General features: G+C 39.8%; 1 protein-coding gene across 2 annotated transcripts in view; it reads left to right on the plus strand.

Moving 5' to 3' along the window:
• Positions 1 to 21,439, plus strand: part of SLC6A1 (solute carrier family 6 member 1) — an 81,675-nt gene that overhangs the window by 43,641 nt on the left and 16,595 nt on the right. For both annotated transcript variants that reach the window (XM_083488994.1, XM_083488995.1), the window contains exons 2-10: positions 10,188 to 10,615; positions 11,495 to 11,626; positions 12,883 to 12,983; positions 15,873 to 15,982; positions 16,097 to 16,229; positions 17,484 to 17,618; positions 17,946 to 18,049; positions 19,136 to 19,260; positions 20,271 to 20,383. In XM_083488994.1, the coding sequence (XP_083345120.1) occupies positions 10,378 to 10,615; positions 11,495 to 11,626; positions 12,883 to 12,983; positions 15,873 to 15,982; positions 16,097 to 16,229; positions 17,484 to 17,618; positions 17,946 to 18,049; positions 19,136 to 19,260; positions 20,271 to 20,383 (1,191 nt within the window). In that variant the 5' untranslated portion in view covers positions 10,188 to 10,377. The remainder of the gene's footprint in view (positions 1 to 10,187; positions 10,616 to 11,494; positions 11,627 to 12,882; positions 12,984 to 15,872; positions 15,983 to 16,096; positions 16,230 to 17,483; positions 17,619 to 17,945; positions 18,050 to 19,135; positions 19,261 to 20,270; positions 20,384 to 21,439) is intronic.

The following is a 21,439-nucleotide window of genomic DNA, read 5'->3' on the forward strand; positions in this document are numbered from 1 at the left end:
ACATATTTTGCAAGTGTGAGAAGTGATCTACATTCTTCCAAGGTTTAGTTTTTTTCATGCCTCAGAGTCTGAACTTAGATTTCAGCATTGGCAGTGCTGCTCCAAAAGCAGTTCTCAAAACTAAGGTGTCACTCTTCTAGTGGCTAGAAATGGAGCACAGCATCACAGTGCAGACAGGATAGCATGACTTCCCCAAATAGCAACTGCTAGCAGCAAAGCTAGATATGCTACAGTCTCCCCACTGTCAGAAGCAAAACATTTTGGTCTCTCTCCTTCGTATCTCTTCAGTAATTATTACTTATTGGATACTCACTCAGTTCAAAGTGTTAATTGACTTCGGTAGACTTGAAGACAATCAGTTATATGCTAGAAATCAGAGAATTCAGTGATTAAAGAGCATTGTAAAATGTATAAATTTACACTCATGCACATCCCTTAATCTTGAATATACAACCCACCACAACAGATTTTTCAGTACATTTTCTCCTCATACTCAACTTAAGCCGAATTTTCCAGATAAAACATTATTTCTTTTATCTGGAAAATTCAACTTAAGTTGAGACATGGGTCATCAGTTGACTAGCAACACAATCTCATTACCCAGAATCTTGCTGACACCAAGGCATCTATGAAAAGCGTCATCTTCAATAGGCATCTTGATCCTCATCCCACTATCTCCCTCGGTTTTCAGAACCATGGCGTAATGGATAGAGAGAACCCCTTAATCTTCACTCAACCACCCACACTTGGAAGTCAATGTTAAATATTCATTCCTTTCTTGGGTATAAGGTAGCTGAAGAGTTAGTTGGCCAAGGGCAGTATGTTCAGTGGTAGATAGGAGCACTACAGCTGGAAAACTATTTGAGAGATGGAAATTAAAAGGAGGAAATGTGTATTTTCAGGATCCCTAAGCATTAAATATTAATGCTGTTTGCTAAATAACTGTATATGAAACAAACTATCATTTCTGTGCTATAGAAGAATATTTGGCCCATTAATTCTCAGAAGAACCTGCAGTTTACAATCTGAGCATGTACTTTAACAGCATGTGGATCATTTGGCAGGTCAAAAAAAATTGAATTCTTTTGTATAATTAGCTTTCATTACCCCTTTTTACAAGGCAACTTCAGTTAAATCTCCTGAATTCTCATGTATCCATTTAAATCTCTGTACAACACCAGATTGTAATTCTGGAAGTCGTCTTCTTCTTCTTCTTCTTCTTCTTCTTCTTCTTCTTCTTCTTCTTCTTCTTCTTCTGTTGTATTCTGCAAAGGATTGCTGACACAAAATGAATGCATTCACATCTGAATGCTGGGTAGATTGTATGTGCACTTTGGGACCACTTAGCAAGCACTTGCCAGCCTGATAGCTCAGCTTGTGTTTAAAGCACTGTTCATAGCATCCAGCAAGCAACATCTGCAGAGTGCCTTGCAAGTTATACTGTCATCTGCATATAAATTAAACTGAGAATTTAAAGTGGAATGTTAGAAACTTCCTTAGGATACAGGCAGGGACTAATGGCAATCAAAGGTTCACACAGATTTCAAATTCAAAGTTCCTTCTCTGATGCAATTAAATGAAGCTGATTAGTAATTATCAGGGAAATAATTCACATTAAATATGATATTTATGCTCAAGCTGATAGCTAGATTTCACTCTCCACTTGCCATATCATTATTAATAGGATATGTATTATCAACATGGAAAATATACGGAAGATGCCCCAAATCAATATATATTATACAGTGGTACCTCGGGTTACAGACGCTTCAGGTTACAGACTCCGCTAACCCAGAAATAGTACCTCGAGTTAAGAATTTTGCTTCAGGATGAGAACAGAAATTGTGTAGCAGTGGCACGGTGGCACAAGAAGGCCCCATTAGCTAAATTGGTGCTTCAGGTTAAGAACAGTTTCAGGTTAAGAACGGAGCTCCAGAATGAATTAAGTTCTTAACCCGAGGTACCACTGTATAGGGATATACACAGGAAGCTTTGAACCTTTCTTCAGTCTCTAAGAAGCATGGGTAGCATTCAACTAAGTTTTACTCAGACTAGGTCTACTGATATAGGTTCATTAATTTCAGTGTGTCTTCTCTGAATAAAACTTAGTTGAATACTGCCACATGTAGAAGAAGGAGAGAAGGAAACAGAGTCAGAAGAAGAAAACATGTTCTGCTTGCTTGCTTCCGGTGGTAACATCACACAACAAAGTTGGGTGAGGATCGTTATATTCATTCAAGTTGTTTATATCCTGTTTTTCAGGTGAACATTCTAAAGCAGTTTACACAGAACTTCATATATGAAAACTATAATAAAAAGGCAGGAGACAAGCTACAGGGGGGGGAAAGGCCTTTTGAAAACTGTTCCCCTCAGGCAAAGATGGTTTGTGAGTAAACCTGTGATGGCAATTTAGGGTGCCAATAAAAAGTTGGCCATAGAAAGAGGAGGGATGGCTGGGCCAGGCCACTATTTAGGAGCTAAATAATGGGCTGCCTGTTCTGTCTTCTCTCTCTCATTCGTCAGGGCAATATTAGGTAGCTCTGTGGTGGCAGCTGGGAGAGGAGAAACATCCCATCTGAAACACAGGGAGCTAAAGGGTGGGCAGCTGTTCAAGCTTGTAAGATCTTTCCCCCTCAAAAACACGCCTGTTGCTGTTGCAGTTCAAGCTGGTGTGCATCAGGAGCCCTGTACAGTATTAAGGACACAAAACTCTTCTTAGCACTGCAAATTCTCTTTGCCCTCCTATAACCCAGACTGGGCCAAAGGGCAACCGTTAGGCAGGCTCCATCCACATGCTGCAAGCCTGTCCCCATTTTACATCTGCCAGACTCTGCAGGCTGCTGCATCCCTGCAGCCATAAAAGAGAGGAAGTTATCTTTTTAGTGCTTTGTACTCACCAGAGGGGATGCTCTGTACTATGGTCTAATTTTATTACGGCAATGTTGCCTCTGGAAGTACTGACTTTCTAACATGCTGTTAGGCTACAGGGTGCCATGTCTTGATACAACTTCTTTTTTGGGGGGGGGGAAGCCTAAGGTTTTGTCTTCCTCTTATAGGTGGTCAGCCAAGAATGAGCAGCTGTTTTATGACTCATTAATTCTCTCTTATCTCTCCTGTGTATTGGAGGGACAGAAATTATAAGTTCTGGTTTCCTCTTACTTCAGTAGAACAGTCCATCTGTGATTCCAGGCACTGTACATACATTATTGGCAATGGAGCTCTGCATCTTGGATGCCCATATGGGTGAGCCAGGGTCCTTCAAGGAACCACCCTGGGGAAAACAGTTCTTAATCCCCATCTTCCAGCAGTCACTAGTCATGAAATACAAGCTAAGCAATGTCTCTGTTGAGCTAGCCTTGTAAAAGCTGAATAAGAAAGCATCTAAAGACATACTAAAATATTATTATTGTTATTTAAATTTGTTAGTCATTTCTCCCCCACAAAACTGATCCAAGAGAACTAAGTGTTGGAGGGGCATTAAATCCAAGCATAATTAAAAGGGACCTGACTCATTGTTGACAGATAAAGTTGTTCCTCTGTAATCTCCTGTTTTCCTAACACAGGGAGGATGTGTAACTGGATTGAATGATGGGGAGGGTGGAAGAAACTGTAACCACCATCCTTTGGGGTGGGGGCAGGACATTAAACTAAAGGAAGGTTCTTTGGGCTGCAAGCTGGCAATCCTAAACAGACTGAGGGTAGAAAGAGTCACTTACGGTAATTTTAAAGGCAATGAATGCCTTTGTATCTCTAACTTACGAAGTGTTTCCTCCATATTTGTGAGAGACTGGACTAGCAATTCCCATTTAAAAGGACAGGGCAATATTAATCTAATACTGACAATAGTATTCCTCTGCAGATGCAAAGATGACCTTAATATGAAGAAAACATACAGGCTTTGACTCTCCGTCTTTATGCAAAGTCTTTGCCATTGCTCCTTCCGACCGTGCCTTTAGGCACCAGCTAGCCCAGCTGCAGCTAATATAAAGAGTCACTCGTGTAGCAGTAAAGCAGCCAACGGGAGTGGAAGCAGTAATTGAATTGCTGTAGAGAGACATGACAGTGAAGCCTGGGGTTTATTTCTGCTAGGAGCTGGAGAGAATCAGGGCAGTCTGAGACAAAGCGTTCATGTAGCCTCGGGAACTAAAGGCCTAGTTTTTCATGGTTCTCAAGACATGCAAAGGTAAAGACCATGTACATTTTTCTAATTCAGGATCTTCCTCATTTCCAACCTAAGATATTAAAAAAATATATATCTCATGGCTGTCACTAAAGTCTGAAATAGAATCATTTGTAGTTCTTTTTAATCAGTTCCTAGCACCTTGAGTGCTTCAGGTGGCCTCAAGCTTTTATGTTTGACTTGACTAATAAAAGAGTTCAGCTTTCAATGGAATTCCAAAACCAAATAATACCATTTAAGAAGCCAGTGTTTTGAGTATCTTCCACTTCTGTGCAATGTGCTGCAGTTATTAGAAATTTTAGTAATTCCTTAAATTTCACTTCCGAATTGTTACCTTCAAACACTTTTCTAAGAAGCAACTGAGGGGTAAATTAATTCACTTAAGATTGTCAGCATTTCTGGTCCAGCATTTCTTGTGTTAACAATCAAGCACTCCCTCCAAATATATACATGAGTTCTCCTACTCCTGCAATTTCTTCAATTTCTTGATAAATGCCTGCTTCCATATAACTAAGCTGTACTAGGTTTCTGAACTACCACGGCATTCTTTTAAGAGCATGGACCCTGACATGTGGACATGTTTGTTTCAGTGGTGCAAGTCTTTTCCCAAGCATTTTCATCTAATGTATGACCTAAGTCTGTCTCTCAATGCATCTAATGTTTCCATAGAAAGTCCTAGCAACCTAATGAGTATATTCAACACCATGTCTATATGACACTGTTCTGTGTCCAAAATTATGTGTTTGAAGGCTGTTGGATATGAGGGGAGACCACAGAAGATGAAACAACTGGTCTTCTGTAATCAACACAACAGGGAAGCAATTTCCATGCAGCTGAGGAAGTGTATGAAAGCTGACTCTGTTGTATAGTAACATCTTTGCTTATACTGGTCAACAGTAAACTACTATTTTAGTTACATTTTCCATCTTACCTTGACTTTTCATCATATTATAGACAGGGTTGTTTTAAGGTTTGGCAGCAGTGAATTTCTCAATTTTGTCGCCAATGTAGTTTAAGGTTATTTCACTTCCTGCACACTGGGTTGCTGGTTATTATTTATAAATGATTATTAACACATATTGTGCCAACAAAGGCCCATATAGGAGACAGCATCTTAAAAAGCAGAGGCATCACCTTGCCGACAAAGGTCCGTATAGTTAAGGCTATAGTTTTCCCAGTAGTGGTGTATGGAAGTGAGAGCTGGACCATAAAGAAGGCTGATCGCCGAAGAATTGATGCTTTTGAATTATGATGCTGGAGGAGACTCTTGAGAGTCCCATGGACTGCAAGAAGATCAAACCTATCCATTCTGAAGGAAATCAGCCCTGAGGGCTCACTGGAAGGACAGATCCTGAAGCTGAGGCTCCAATACTTTGGCCACCTCATGAGAAGAGAAGACTCCCTGGAAAAGACCCTGATGTTGGGAAAGATGGAGGGCACAAGGAGAAGGGGACGACAGAGGACGAGATGGTTGGACAGTGTTCTCGAAGCTACAAGCATGAGTTTGACCAAACTGCGGGAGGCAGTGGACGACAGGAGTGCCTGGCGTGCTCTGGTCCATGGGGGCATGAAGAGTTGGACACGACTAAACGACTAAACGACAACAACATTAACACATATATTACCAAATGTGTTTCCAGGGTGCCTCAAATAATAAAATAAATAAATAAATACCAAAAAACATGAAAATAGTACAGTTTAGAAGAGCAGCATAAAGCAGTAGAAGGGCATATTAAATGTTTTTATTTTTTTAATGGAGCTAAGTTCATAAATGCTAATCTATTATTTGGCTGTGCCTGCCTCTTAAATACATGAATGTGATGGCATAATTTATTTATTAAAGTTTCCCCTAACCTTGACAGGATTGTATGCCATTCATTCTTCCTTTTTAGAGCTTTCTGGTGCTTATTTCTCAAGCCCAGTGTTATTTTAACATTGCATATAGGGCTGAGTCAATACTAAATGTCCTGTTTTAGTTCTTTCTAGTTGTTGAAAAAGCTTGTGTTGTGTATGTCAACAACTCTAACCAAAATTTCACTGTTTTTGTCTAAATCCTGAATACAAAGTGCTACTCACAGGAACTGTGGTGGAAGCCCCAATAAATAACATCTTGGTTTGGTTAAAGATTTTGGTAATAGTGCCATTCTGGAACTAGAGCTTTATGCAAAGGAGTTGGACAAAGTTATGCAAAGGTTTTTGCATAATTCTCATACCTAATCAATTAAAAATATGATTTTGCATACTAAAAAATGTGATTTGGGAGATCTGAGCAAATATTGCACTTATATTGCACTTATTTTATACTGGAAAACAAAACTGGAAATCTTGATAACAATGTACTGATAAAAAGAAGAAACACCTCATTTGTCCTTCTAATTTTCATCAGTAGGTGGTGCTAGAAATTTGTGCACTGGCTATTTCAGGCACATTTCTATTATTCAATGATGCCATCAATCTTTCTCCCAGATAAAGAAACTCACATTCATTGTGGGTATTTTTTGCAGGTGTCTCAATATTCTGCACACACAAATCTACACTCCTTTTTGAATTAGATTGTTAGGTTAAAAAAATGAATTGGGGGCAGGACAGAATATTCTGAACTCAAATTTGAAAGAAAGGCCCTTAGGATGAATTTGGGAATGCAAATAATGTGTCATTGCCCCCGAGAATAGGGTAATGCTATTAGCAAATGTTGGTGCTCATGTGGATTCTGAGTACTATAACCCCTTTCCAACAACCCCTCTTTTTTAACATTTACAATTACAATAAAAAAAGTTAAGGAAGGTTATCTTCCCATGTCCTTTACTTCATCAGCAGACATAGGGAAATATAACAGTTCCCAAAGAACCGATTCCAACTTGAACTTGTGAATCAGCAATGTTTACGAACCCAGATGACTGCAAGACAAGTGATGCTCTTTAGAATGAAAAAAGAAAGAAATTCTTCCATTTCATCAGCTCATCTTTTCCTTTTCATCTTAATTGGCTCATCCTTCCATTTTTCTTTTTTGCCTGCTGTGTGATCAAATGAAATAAAGGCAAGAAATATCAATTTTTACAAGACAATAAAATAAAATGGAAGTTAGCCACAGTAAAGTGAAAATTTAATCTAGTGTGGATTATGATGAGCAAAGGAAGCCCAACACATTGAGGACTACAGAGACCCATGAAAATCTCGTAAAAATTTGAGCTGGTCCCAGTAAAATGCATGACTTGTCTTTACAAAGTCTTACTCTACCAGATTCTGTGTATAAAATGGATTTGATTGTGTAATATAATCACAACAAGCAGAGGGGCTTGTACTTCAAATGGAGGTACACACATTTCTAAAAATGCTGGATGCCAGTGACTGAATGCAGTGGTGGACAAAGTGCAGGCACGCTAAATTGTTCTTTACCCAGCAGATTCAAAAATATTGGTCTAAATGCAATGCTGCTTCTCTGAGATGCAACTGTAGAATAAAGGGGAGAACAGTTTAGCTAAGAATTTATAGAAAAGAGTTCTGATTACTGACATTTTGATTGGAAATAATGGCCAGAAGGCTGTAATTGAAAAGCTAATATATTTGGATTATAATTTATCACTGATGGGTTCCTCATCAGTCATACTGACAGTGCAACAATTGTCCATTAGGCATTCACTGAGCTATTTTTTTAAACCAAAGCTTGCATTCATTATATGCTTAATACTAAATATTCATTTTATCTTCTAGTTCTTTCAAACAATGAAAGTTGAAATGCATGGGTCCACTCAGAGTAGACCCATGCTGGTCCACTCAGAGTAGACCCATTGAAATTAATGGACAGAACTAACTTAAGTCTATTAAGTCCAACAGGGCTACTTTGAGTAGAGCTTAGTTGGATACTATCCTATGGATCCATGTTCTATTTAAAAAAGTTTTAGTTTCATTGCTATAAGCATAGGCAGCTACTGTGCAGTCCATTGTAAAATATAAATATTTGGTGGTTTGGTGTGTGTTGTTGTTGTTTTTTTTTTTTGCATGGGAGTTATCTGAAAGGGCAACAAAGTAAAATACCTTGGGAGGACTCTCCTTTGATGGAGGTTTCTAAGCAGACATTAGATGGTTATCTGCCAGGGATGCTTTAGTTGAGATTACTGCATTGTATGAGGTTGGACTAGATGACCCTTGGGCTCCCTTCCAACTCAACGATTCTGTGATTCCATTAGTACACAGTGTGACAAAGGTATCATAAAAATAATGTGATCATTATAAACCACTAGCTGAAATGATCACAACATTTGTGATCATTTCAGCTTCTGATTATGATGGTTCTCTCTGCCTTGTCTTGGTTCATTTACCTGAAATGTGTACTACAAAAGCAATTATTACTGCCATTAAACAATATTGTATTATCGTAACCATACTTGTATAATATACAACAAGTATACTTGTTGGCTTGCATATTGCCTGTTTGTTTTTCTTCAAAGAAATCCAGCAGCGATCGAGGGAAGTTAAGGTGCAAAGTTAGACCTGAATCCTAAGAAGGTTTCCCTTTGTTTCTTATGTTGTACAAGTAAGAATAGCATTATGACCAATTTGCAGAGCAAAATAATTGCACCCTGCATTCAGATACTTGAGACACACCTGAATGGTGTCCTAGCGGTATGGGAGCAGCTTTCCAGGGAGCGGTTCCCACAACCCCACAAGGAGACCAGTCATAGTTCAGTGGCAGAGCACAAGCTCTGCATACAAAGGATCCCAGGCTCAGTCCTTGGCATCTTCAGGTAGGCCCAAGAAAGACTCGATTTAAATCCTATTGAGCCACTGTCATTCATAGTAGATAATACTGATCTAAATCGGTCAAAGTTCTGACTCAGTATAAGACAGCTTCCTATGTTTAAATGCCTTAAACAGACCATAAAGTGTAATGATTTGCTAACCCTTTAAAATCCAACCTTTGAGAAAAGATTAAAGGTTTTATTGTTTATTTATTTGATTTATCAAGTATTTGATTTATTTTTTGTTTATATGGTTAAACCACCTAATTCATAAGAAAGCTATTGTGATGGTGGTGGTGGGCACCAAAAAAGTACAACCACTATTGATAAAATCATAACTAGAACCAAATGACTAACAATAAACAGAATTAATTATCTAAAACATTTGAGAAATTAAAATGTTTTCAACGGATGACAAAACATCAGAATTGTAGGTGTCCATCTAATTTCAATAAGATCAGTGCCACTACGCTGAAACCCTTGAATCAAGTAGAAGATAAAGGAATATGTGGCTTCTCTAGATGATCACAGTGATCTGGCTGGTGTATAAGGCAGTCTTTCAGGTAACCTGTTCCTTTAAACACAAATAATAATACCTTGAGCTTAGCCATTGCAGTTTCCAGTAATATGCTGATGCAGAGCTGTTCCAGGGTGCAGCATTCAGCAGCATCTGTAATTTCTGAACCAGCCTCAAGGGTAGGTCCATGTCGAGCACACAACAGTAGTCCCATCTAGAGGTTACTAAGGCCTGCAACACTATGGCCAAACTCTCCCTGCCCAGAAACAGCCAATGCTGGAAGGAAGCATTCCTGACCACTGAGGATACGTCTACCTCCCAAGCTATGTACATGCTCCTTCAGGAAGGGAGCAACCCCATTAAGAACAGGCAACTGGTCTATTTCCTGAACCTGGGAGCTCCTCACCCACAAGGCTTCTTCCTCTCGTCTTCATTTTATGATTGCTACTTCCTCGTGTATTTTTTTTTAATAACTTAAAAAAACCCTGAGTGTAATTTTGAAAAACATGGTGTTGTGCATTTATCCGTGCATCATTTGTTTTGTGAATTGTTGGGTGTTGACAAATGTCATGAGTTAAACTCCCACTCATTCTAAGAAGGACTCGTGTATTTAGATAAAAAGTACACTTTCATGGCTGGTTGTGATCAAGGGCACAATCTGAAAATACAAGTTACTGAAAGGATTTGAATTTAACTGTGATCGTTTCTGTGTAAGGCCCAATTTAAAAAATCTCCTGGTCTTGTTTTGCAGATCAATACGGACACCTATTACAAGATACCTGTTTGGATTTTAACACTCTCAAGCATCACCTCCACTGCTATTTTAACAATCCCATCAAGCTTTGGTTGGGTAGTCAACAGCCGCAAAGCTGCTGTCCACGTGGACTGGTGCTGACATTTCTCGTCCAGCTGCGAGAGCCTCTCCATCTAAACCTAGAGACATGGCAACAAATGGAACAAAAGTAGCTGATGGACAAATCTCCACAGAACTCAGTGATGCCTCAATCACCAATGACAAGCCTAAGACACTCGTGGTCAAGGTGCAGAAGAAAAAAGGAGATATTCCAGACAGAGACACCTGGAAGGGGAAATTTGACTTTCTTATGTCCTGTGTTGGCTATGCGATTGGCTTAGGAAATGTTTGGCGGTTTCCATACCTTTGTGGAAAAAATGGAGGAGGTACTTATTTCAGTTTATGTAATTAAGTGCTAAATATTTTTTATCAGAATCCACTACTTCCTGTTAAGCAGAGAAGGGAGAGCAGGCTGAAGTTCTTAACACAGGTCTTTCAAACTGCATGATAATGCTTTTTGGAAAGGCACGCTAAACAGATTTTACTACTTGCACACTGGATTCCTTGGCCATGATAGCCGATCACTTCAGTGAAGGATGACAATCGATGTATTTTGAGTTCCCATCTGGTTGGTTTGGAAGGCAGCAGAACACTTTCCCTATTCTTCATTTGGAGGAGAGCAAAGAGGCTCACAGGGACTGCTCTGCTGATTCTTTGCCTCGTCCCATTCAGAGTGCCACCATGATATACTATTATATTTGGCGACAGCCACAGCAGCTAGGTTTTAGGAAAAGGATATGCCTTGTGTACTATGAGAACATCTGCTTTTGCCTTTATCAGGAAAGCAGTCTCTTCCAGACTAATATGGCACCAAAAAGCCAGGTTCTGCAGCCAGGTCAAGGTTATGTCAGGGTGCTCAGTAGCAAGAGTAACTCATTCTTGCTGTGACACAAAGCAAGACCTTCGTGGTGGTATTAATTGCTGGTGAAGGCTGTCTGCTCCTATAATAAAAAAAGAGCAGAAACTCATCTGCAAACATTCTTTGTAACATGTGACTCAGCTCACACTGCAAAACAGCAAAGCATATCCCTAACCATGCATATGATTAGGGCAATAGTATCAGAGGAGACCTAGAGCAACTAGGTCACAAATAGTGTTCATTTGCTTTCTGCTGCATTTAAAGGAAAAAAATGAATGTTGAATTCTTGCTTAATGATACATATGTTGGTTTTCAGTATAATTGCTCATTTTTTGTATCCTTTCAGGAGCATTCCTGATTCCATATTTCCTTACTTTAATTTTTGCTGGAGTTCCCCTGTTTCTTTTGGAATGTTCACTTGGGCAATACACATCCATAGGAGGTCTTGGAGTTTGGAAGCTTGCTCCAATGTTCAAAGGTACAGTGTTGAGTTAAATACAATGCTATTAATACCATAGTAGGTGTTAACATTCAGGTCATTCTTTTACCAATTTAATATTGGCCCACTTTTTCTGGACTAAGAATTCAAAGTTATTTAAGTATATTAAAAGATGCACCAAACCAATAAATATTTATTGCAAAAGAAATAATAAAATGATAACATAACTCTGAAATTGCACTTTTACAACAAGCCAGTATAAACACTGTCTATATGAGAAAAATAGACCGAATAACCAGATAGTTCTGCAATTTAATCCCAGGCATCTCCACCTTTTATCCTATTTTTCTTTCCATACACATCTCTTGACTATGGCCAGTGTTGCAATGTGTTATCCTCAGTCTCAATTTCTCAGTATATTGTTTCCAGCTGTAGGCTGGCTAAACATTCAGAACCCTTATTTCATTTGGCAACAGAACACTGCTTTCTAATGAGGCACTCTCTTTCCTTTGCCCAACAACCCTAATTTGCTTACTTGTACAGTGGTGCCCCACAAGACGAAATTAATTCGTTCCGCAATTTTTGTTGTCTAGCGAATTTTTCGTCTTGCGAATCACGAAATCCCATAGGAATGCATTGAAAATCAATTAATGCGTTCCTATGGTCAAAAAAAGTCCAAACAAAGCCAAATTTGGTACAACAACAGTTTATTAACTGCTCTTTAAAGTCACACATACTGTAAAGAGCAGTTCAAAAATTTAAGGGAAAATAAATTAACTTTATAAACAAAACATGTCTTTGTTTTTAGACAAAGAAAAAAAAGTCGCGAGACGTTTTCGTCTTGCGAAGCAAGCCCATAGGGAAATTCGTCTTGCGAGGCAAATCGAAAAAGGAAAAACCTTTCGTCTAGCGAGTTTTTTGTCTTGCGAGGCATTCGTCTTGCAAGGTACCACTGTAGTGTACATTTCTTGTGATATCTCTTCCCCCTTCACGTGGTTGCTCCCTGCCCATAGCAAAAGGGTTATCTGACTTTGTAGAAACATAAACTGAAAGTGTAGTTTTTTTGTGTTACTCTTCAACCCTCATTAAGAAGACTGATACCTCAAACTGCAGTTCACGTAACCACTACTTTCTCATAACCATTTTCATCTTAGTATAAGTGCGCAAAAACACATAGCAATTTTGTCTTATTTAGGTTTACATCCCTCCAAATGTACTTATTATTGTTATATTCTGAAACTCTACTGCTAAGAATATGAGTCCTAAAATGCTCTGATATGCTTTTCTCCCTATAGGTGTGGGATTAGCTGCTGCTGTCCTGTCCTTCTGGCTTAATATTTACTACATTGTGATTATTTCCTGGGCCATATATTACTTATACAACTCTTTCACCACAGTAAGTGATCTTTCTTCTCATGTTTAAAAAACCCTCACTCCTCTCATCAATCCCTCACCAACTTCTTCACAAGTTACTTTACTTACCTAATGGACAAATCATTTCAGCTTCTCCTTTCTGTTGCATAGGGAAATGATTTAAATTGGATGAACTTGAAAACTGGAGAACAACAGTTGTGTATGGACATAGATTAGGACCTAATAGCGTTGCTAGGAAGTCATGCTGATTCCTTGACCACTAAAAGTTCCACCCATAGCATTTTGAGATTCTATTATTCCAACAGGTATTATAATGTTTTGGTCCATAAAACACATCATGGCAACATACTGGCGTAATATATAGCTTTAATTTCCAGAGGCAGCCAGAAGTTCATATAGCAATGGCCTTCCTCTATTCCACAGGTCCATATATTTATTTTTAACTATTTCTTTACTGTCTCTCACATCAACCTTGAGGTGGAATACATCTATTTCAAAACTTTAGGGCATGTTCACGTATAACCAACCACTCCACCCTGCCTACCGAATGATGGTGGCAAAGAAAGCTTACTTCTCCACTACCATTACATCTGCAAGTAGTCACCCAAAAGAGTTTTTTCAAGTGGTGAATGGTGTTGTGGTTTTTTTGTGTGTGTGTGGTTTTTTTGCTTAATCTGGACAAGCTTCTTGAAGAACTGCCCCCTTGACTCTTGCACATCTTATCTTCTTTGAGTGAGCCATAGAAGGTTAATTAGGTGGGCCTAGGGAGTGATTAATGCTTTACTGAAAGAGGCATTGGTTGGGTCCCTCCTTAAGAAGACCTCCCTGCACCCAGGGACCATACCCTTGATATGCTTGAGAAGGTAGTGGTGGTCCAACTTCAGGGATGCTAGGAGGAAACCGATTCCTTGGATCCATTCCAATCTGGCCTCAGGCCTAACCATGGCACTATAACTGCCTCGGTTGCCCTAGTTGATCACATTTTTGGAGAGAAAGATAGAGGGTGTGTGACCCTGCTAATTCTTAATCTTTTAGCAGCTTTTGATACTGTTGGCCACAGTATCACTCTGGAGCATCTCAGGGAGGTTGGGGGCACTGTACTTCAGTGGTTCCACTTCTACCTCCAGGACCATTTCCAGAAAGTCATTATGAGAGGCTACTATTTGGTGTCATGGAAGTTTTCTGTCGTTTCCCACAGGGTCCCATCTTGTCTCCCATGTTATTTAATGTCTACATGAAGTCTCTGGGAGTTGTCATCAGGAGATTTGGAGTGAAGTGTCCTTAATGTGTAGATGACACCCAGCACTATCTCTTTGTTCCAACTGAATCAGGAGAGACAGTTGAGATGTTAAACCTGTGCTTGGAGACAGTGACAGGCTGGATGTAATCCAATAAATTGAAGCTGAATTCAGAAAATACAGAGCTGTTATGCATCCTGAGTTCTCACATCCAGGAGCTGAGAAGGACAGCCTGTTCTGGATGGGTTGCACTTCCATGGAAGGAGCAGGTCCACAGTTTAAGGGTTCTTCTGGATTCTGCTTGTCAATGGAGGCTCAACTGGCCTAAGAGGCTAGGAGTGCCTTTTTACAGCTCTGGCTGGACCACAAGCTGCAGCTCCTTTTGGACAGAGATGATGATTTGGCTATGATATTCCAGGTTCTGGTAATTTTCAAACAAGGAACTCTTTATGCGACTGCCTTTGAAGATGGCTTGGAAACTTCAATTGGTCCAAAAATGCAACAGCCAGATGGCTGGCTGGGGTTCCATTTAGATTTCACACAACCCATGTTTTTAAACAGCTGCATAAGCCCAGTACAGCCATAGCCCAGCTGCATGGGCAGCAGGAATGGATGTGTCGGTCTTCTTAATTTATCTTTTGCATGTGTTCACCAATACATGTATTCTATCCAGTATCTGTGTGCATTTCCCCCTGCACAGATTTAATATTTTTACAATAAAAAGTGCCTCAAGTGCTGGCTTTAACACATTTTCTCCCTCTTTCTTTTTTAAACAGGTACTAGCTGTCTGCAGCAGCTAGAAAGCATAGCTGCTGCCATACCCATTGAAAATGTGGTCAGAGCTGTCCCTGGGATTGACAGCACATGATTGATGGCTTCCTCCATGGGTTCATAGGGGCAGCCATACATTTTTCATATGAAGTCCCTGGAATGGATGACACATAATCACATCCTGTCAGCCCAAGGGGCTTTTCTGACCCCCATCTTCAATGCAAGTGGTGTGAGTTGTGCTTTCTAGAGGCTCCAGGTGGCTAGCAGGCTAGCACCTGCTGTTATAAAGTGTGTTAAAGTCAGGCCTCAATCAACCTCACACAAATTGGTTGTGGTGCAGAATTCCTACAGAGACCTGCAATCTGATTGTTTCAGAATGCACTTGCCTAGGAATTCACAACCAACACATTTCTTATGGACCCATAAAGTGGTAGAGCTCTTTTTAGCAGGCTCCACCAGAATAACGTACAAAATGGGTCTGAGAGAAAAGGCTAGTAGGAAAAGAAACACTCAACTCAAGTTAAATTTTTGTTTCAGCTTTAAAAAAGAAAAAGAAAGCATGTTTAGTTCTTCCTAATTGTGAAGAGTAAATCAGAAATGCTGGGAAAAGATTAGATCAGTGCCACTCTTCATGTCCAATAATGTACTGTGTGTCTTCAGAAGTATGCATATATAATAATGTAAGTCAAGAACATTTAAGAGACAAAAGTTACAACAGAATATTGACAGGCATGAACTCTGTGGAAGCTTAATGCCCTGAAAAATTGGAACCAGCTTAGTTTTAACATTGGCTATCATTTCTAAGCGAGCATGATATACTAGCTGTTAGCTCTTAAGATGACTTTAAAACACTGATGTTTTTATCTTCTCTCCCCATTCTTTATCCTTGCCTTTTTAATTAGAATCTTCCATGGAGACACTGTAACAACCCCTGGAACACAGACCACTGTTTCTCAAATTATAGTATAGCAAATACCACCAACATGACAAGTGCTGTTTTGGAATTCTGGGAGTAAGTTGAGAAAAATCTTTTCCTCATCCTAATGAATATGCTCAGTTAATTTCTTACTAGATGTATAAGGTCAGCTAAGTTCAAGAAATTTATACATTTCCTCTTTGATTTTAGACGTAACATGCACCAAATGACAGATGGATTGGAAAAACCAGGCCAGATCCGTTGGCCATTAGCAATTACTCTAGCAATTGCCTGGGTTTTAGTGTATTTCTGCATCTGGAAGGGGGTAGGCTGGACAGGAAAGGTAAGAATATGTTCTAAAAGCCTGTACATTGTAATCAGAGTCAGCATAGAATTCTAAAGCTTCGAAATAGACTAGTCTTGCTGATACATCCTTCCATGAGATGTGAATGTTAATGCTCTTTTTTAAACTCTTTGGATACCCCTGTAAATTACTAGAGGGATAGTGGTGCTAGTCTGTTGCAGCAAAAAACATAAAGACTCTTCCAACACCATAAATATTAACAAATTTTATTATGGCACAAACTTTCATAAACTTGGATAAAACATGCAAGCTTTAAAGGCGCCACAAGATTATTGTTATCTGCTGTAAGTTGTATTTCAAGCATGCATATATATATTCCATTACTGTACAAATTGAACTTTTAAGTTTTTAAAAGTGAGTAGTAGGTAAAGGACCCCTGGACGGTTAAGCCCAGTCTATAGGGTTGTGGCACTCATGTCGCTTTCAGGCCGAGGGAGCCAGCATTTGTCCACAGACAGCTTTCTGGGTCATGTGGCCAGCATGACTAAAATGCTTCTGGTGCAACAGTACACCGTGACGTAAGCCAGAGCACATGGAAACACTGTTTACCTTCCCGCCAACCTAGCAGTTCAAAAGCACACCACTGCAAGTAGATAAATAGGTACTGCTGTGGCGGTAAAAGTGAGTAAGAGCAGACTTAACTATAAAAGGTGGAGGACGGCAATCCGTACAAGAGAACCAAGCATGGGCATGTCTAGCAAGGAGGGGATTGTGTAGCCCTGTGCTTAACATGCAATAAGAAAGAGCACCTGTCTCAGACGAGGGGCAGTGGAAACGTTTTCAGTTTGAGGGCCACATTTCCTTCTTAGTAACCTTTTTGGGGGGTGGCCACATGCTAATCGTGGGTGAGGCCAGAGGCAAAAGTAGGCAGAGCAACTAATATGAATTTTAACTTCTCTCAGTAAGCTAGTTTCTACACACACTGTTGCACACCTCTTCTGTCCTCCATCCAGGCAAGCAGTAAGTATTGCAGCCAGGCAAAAACACTCAAGGAGGGTGCAAAGCAGGGCTTACAAGAGGAGTGGCTGGGATGGGGTGTGTGGCCTAGGAAGAGTCATGAGGGCCTAGTATGAAAGTCTGAAGGACGGCACTTGGTCCCTAGGCCTGAACTTCCCATCCCTAGTCTTAGATTCAGATGTGTACAGCATCACCACATTTATTTCCCCTGTATTTCTTAAACCTCAGTGTTAAACTCATTGCTTCTAACACTACACACCCCATTCTTTGTTTCAGGTAGTGTACTTCTCTGCCACGTATCCATACGTCATGTTGATTATCTTGTTCTTCCGTGGAGTAACATTACCAGGAGCAAGAGAAGGCATTTTATTCTATGTAACTCCTAAGTTTGAGAAGCTCTCTGACTCTGAGGTAAGCATTCAGGCCTGGTAACCTAATAATCCTATGGGGAGGAGTTCAAGTGATGCACTCTTCTGATCATTCTGTTGGAGCAAGTGTTTCTGCATTCCAGATTAAATCAAACCCCCTCTGCTCTCCCCTCCATGTGGTGTTCTGGGGTTTCTCCAGTCCTACCAGGCATGTTGCACTAGCAGGAGCCCTTGTACTGATTTCTGGGCCATTTGTAGTAGTATTGCTCATATTGTCATTGCACGCTCATTATTTATTATCACCTGTTTGCAACTATATATAAACTACCAATCATAGCCATGTGGCCCTGTCTTTGTCCTTTATGACTAGGTATGGCTGGATGCTGCCACACAGATCTTTTTCTCCTATGGTCTGGGTCTTGGCTCATTGATTGCTCTTGGAAGTTACAACCCTTTCAACAACAACGTTTACAGGTAAAGCAGTTACCATTCTTTAGTAGCCTAGATTCCTAGATGCTGCAGATAGGGAATATTTGATACAATTCACAGGGCACAAACATAATCCCTCAGAAGCTGAAAGGGAACGATTCTCTCCTACTGCACACAGAGCACATGGTGTTTCCAGATTCCTCCCATACTGGAGGAGCAGCTGTATTGTTCAAGGAGAGATCCTCATGAGATGCAAAGTGGGCAACATCATTCCTTCTAATACGTCATTTGGATGCTTTGGTCCCTATCTGTTTTGGCAGCAAAATGGAGCCATTCAAAAGTACTAGTAGTGGTTTCCACCTTTTTAAAAAAGGTTCTCAGCAAGGACCTACATTCAGTGTGGCTTCCACCAAGACCTATGCTTCATTTGGGGTTAGAGAGGAATATGAAGAAATATCTTATGGAGACCCTAAATTGATCTGCTTCCAGCTCTCAGCATTTCTATGAGAGGATGACTAAACTATGTAACAATAAAGCAATGCAGATGGATCTGGCAACTTTTAGCATTATATAGAATAGCAGGGAGAGATTTCAGGTGAATAAGATAGATTTAAAGTATCTCTTTTCCTCCCCCCCCCCATCCTGACATCTTCCCTTCTTTCTGTCAATCCTGAATTGCTCAAACTCTGAACAGGAACACTTTTGTTAGGCGCTGCAACATATTGCTGCAGAGCCCCACTTTTAATGTCAGAATATCAAACTTCCCCTCTTTGCAGGCTCTTGGGGACTAGGATGGCTAGGGCAGTAAGGCTACCTTTGCATGTCCCAATATTCCCGAGCAAAAATCATTCAGCCAGCTCATATCAGTGTAATGTGAATTAGTACTTTCCCCTGCAAAACAGACACAGTGCTTAATAAGAGACGGACCAACGAAAGGCTTCTTTATCAAATGAAGAAAACTAGCTAGAGTGCACTGATAATTTTTGTATTTAAAAAGTTGGTCCTACATATACAGAGTTATAATCCAGTATCATAAGCCTTAAACAATTTTCCCTGTCAACAGGAATGTTGCTTGAAAGCCTGACTTTGGACAGTATTACTACCCTCTTCTCTCTCTGTCTCTTTTTTCAGGGATTCCATCATAGTGTGCTGCATAAATTCTTGCACAAGCATGTTTGCTGGTTTTGTTATCTTCTCCATTGTTGGATTCATGGCTCATGTCACCAAACGTCCTATTGAAGAAGTTGCAAAATCAGGTGTGCAACATCTTAACAGTTTGCAGTGTCTTATTGTTTCAGAAGATAGCAGGGAAGACAAGTTACACTATAATTGGGGAATCTGCACTTGAGAGAACACCCCCCAAAAGTTCATTAGTCCTAATGGCTGTCTAGGAAAATAGAGCGGCAGTCACTTGCATAAACGAGGCACTAATATGCTTGTGAGATCAGTAGCCATTACCCCAAAGTAATCTGAGAACTGCCTGCAAGCCTAGTGACCAACACACCTCACGCCAAAGGTTCAAGAATCAATGTAGACATGCATAAACAAGTAACTACCAGCACAGTTACTTGTTGGAAATACAACATAGCAGCTTCATATGTTTATACAGTGGTGCATCGCAAAACGAAAAGAATCCGTTCTGTGATTCTCTTCGTCTAGCGGTTTTTTCGTCTTGCGAAGCAAGCCCATTGACGGATTAGCGGATTAGTGCTATTAGCGGCTTTTAGCGGCTTTTAGCGGCTTATCAGCTTATCGGATCAACTGATAAGCGGCTTAGAAAAAGGGGGGGAGAAAGGGAAAAAAACCCGCAGGAACTCGCAAGACATTTTCGTCTTGCGAAGCAAGCCCATAGGAGATTCGTTTTGCGAAGCACCTCCAAAACGGAAAACTCTTTCGTCTAGCGAGTTTTCCATCTTGCGAGGCATTCGTCTTGCGGGGCACCACTGTACGAGATAACTTCATAATGCTTTAAGAGTTCAGAAGCTATTGTGTATATAGAAAAATATATTGTAATTGTTTTTCACAAAAATATAATTGTTTCTATATCCATAGATATATAGAGATAGATATTCATGTGCATATTTAAACCTACTTTCTAAGCTCCATTTCGTGTCTGTCTCAGTTTTTCCAGCTTTGTTATTATACAGTAGTATGAAATGAGATATTAGTACAGTAAAATGACTAAATTAGTTTATAATTAATAAATTGAGCTGCTAGATATTGCATTCATGGTAAGTGACAATAAATACATTTCCCCCATTACCAGGTCCTGGGCTTGCATTTTTAGCCTATCCAGAAGCAGTAACACAACTTCCTGTCTCACCTTTGTGGGCAATACTGTTCTTCTCCATGTTGCTTATGCTTGGAATTGACAGTCAGGTAAAACAAAGTGTTATTGTCGTTTTTTAAAACGCTATTACTGAAGACAAATGTCCAACAGTTCATTATATGTTTCTATCAATGCTAGCTGTATCTCTGTATCAGTCTTCACTGATACTAGCCAACTTCATGAACCACAGTTCAAAGCTGGCTTGTTTCTCTAAAAAAAATAATAATAATTAAGACCAGCCCATTTCTTGAGTTTCAAGCATAATACTGAACAAGTTAGTTTAAAAGGAAGTAAAGACTCCTGATCTCCTGGTTGTAGATGCAGAGGAGAAAAGGGAGGAGAGCACACAGGTCCAAGGCTCATTATGTCAGAATGAGGTCTATGGCTGAACTGGGCCATTAACACTAGTGAACATAATGGGTGGCTATTTAAATTTGTATGACACCTTTCGTCCAGTGATTCTAGGGTAGTTTACAGACAATAAAACAATACAAAAGAACCCAACTAATAAAACAGTAGATTGCAGAACTTTAACAAGTATTTAAATTAGCAAAATGTTAAATAATATACCTAGAATTTTTAAAATGTTTGCCTGGTTTCAAAAGCATTACATCAAAGAAGTTTCTTTGGAGAAGGCTTACCAGAGATGGGCCACCGCAGCCAATTAAATTTTTCTTTAAAATATGTCTGTGCACTGTGGCTTAGAATATGGAATCCGATAAAGTGAGCGTCCCCATTGTCTTGGTCCCTATAAGTGCCCTTGGTTCATGAAAGCAGCAGCCTTTGCTGATCTTTTTCTCAGTCACCGAGAGCAGGACTGAAGGTTCTCCACTCCTTGTGTCAAAGGAGCATTGGCAGAAGCATGCTAAACTATGCATTAAAAATGCCTCGTAAAACATTTTCCTATAATGTTTAATTCTAACTTTTGTGCATTTGTGAATTTGTGATTGTGTGTGTGTACAACTCACTTTCAGTACAATTTAGCCCCCCAAACAATTGTGCCTATTTTCTTAAACTAAGCAGCCAATTATTATCCTGTCTCATGAGATGATGCCTTTATAGTAGCATAAATTTCCTCACTCTAACTACTTTCAGGATATTGATCT

Source organism: Podarcis liolepis, assembly GCF_965112155.1.
Source record: "Podarcis liolepis genome assembly, chromosome: 2".
Classification (NCBI taxonomy): domain Eukaryota; kingdom Metazoa; phylum Chordata; class Lepidosauria; order Squamata; family Lacertidae; genus Podarcis; species Podarcis liolepis.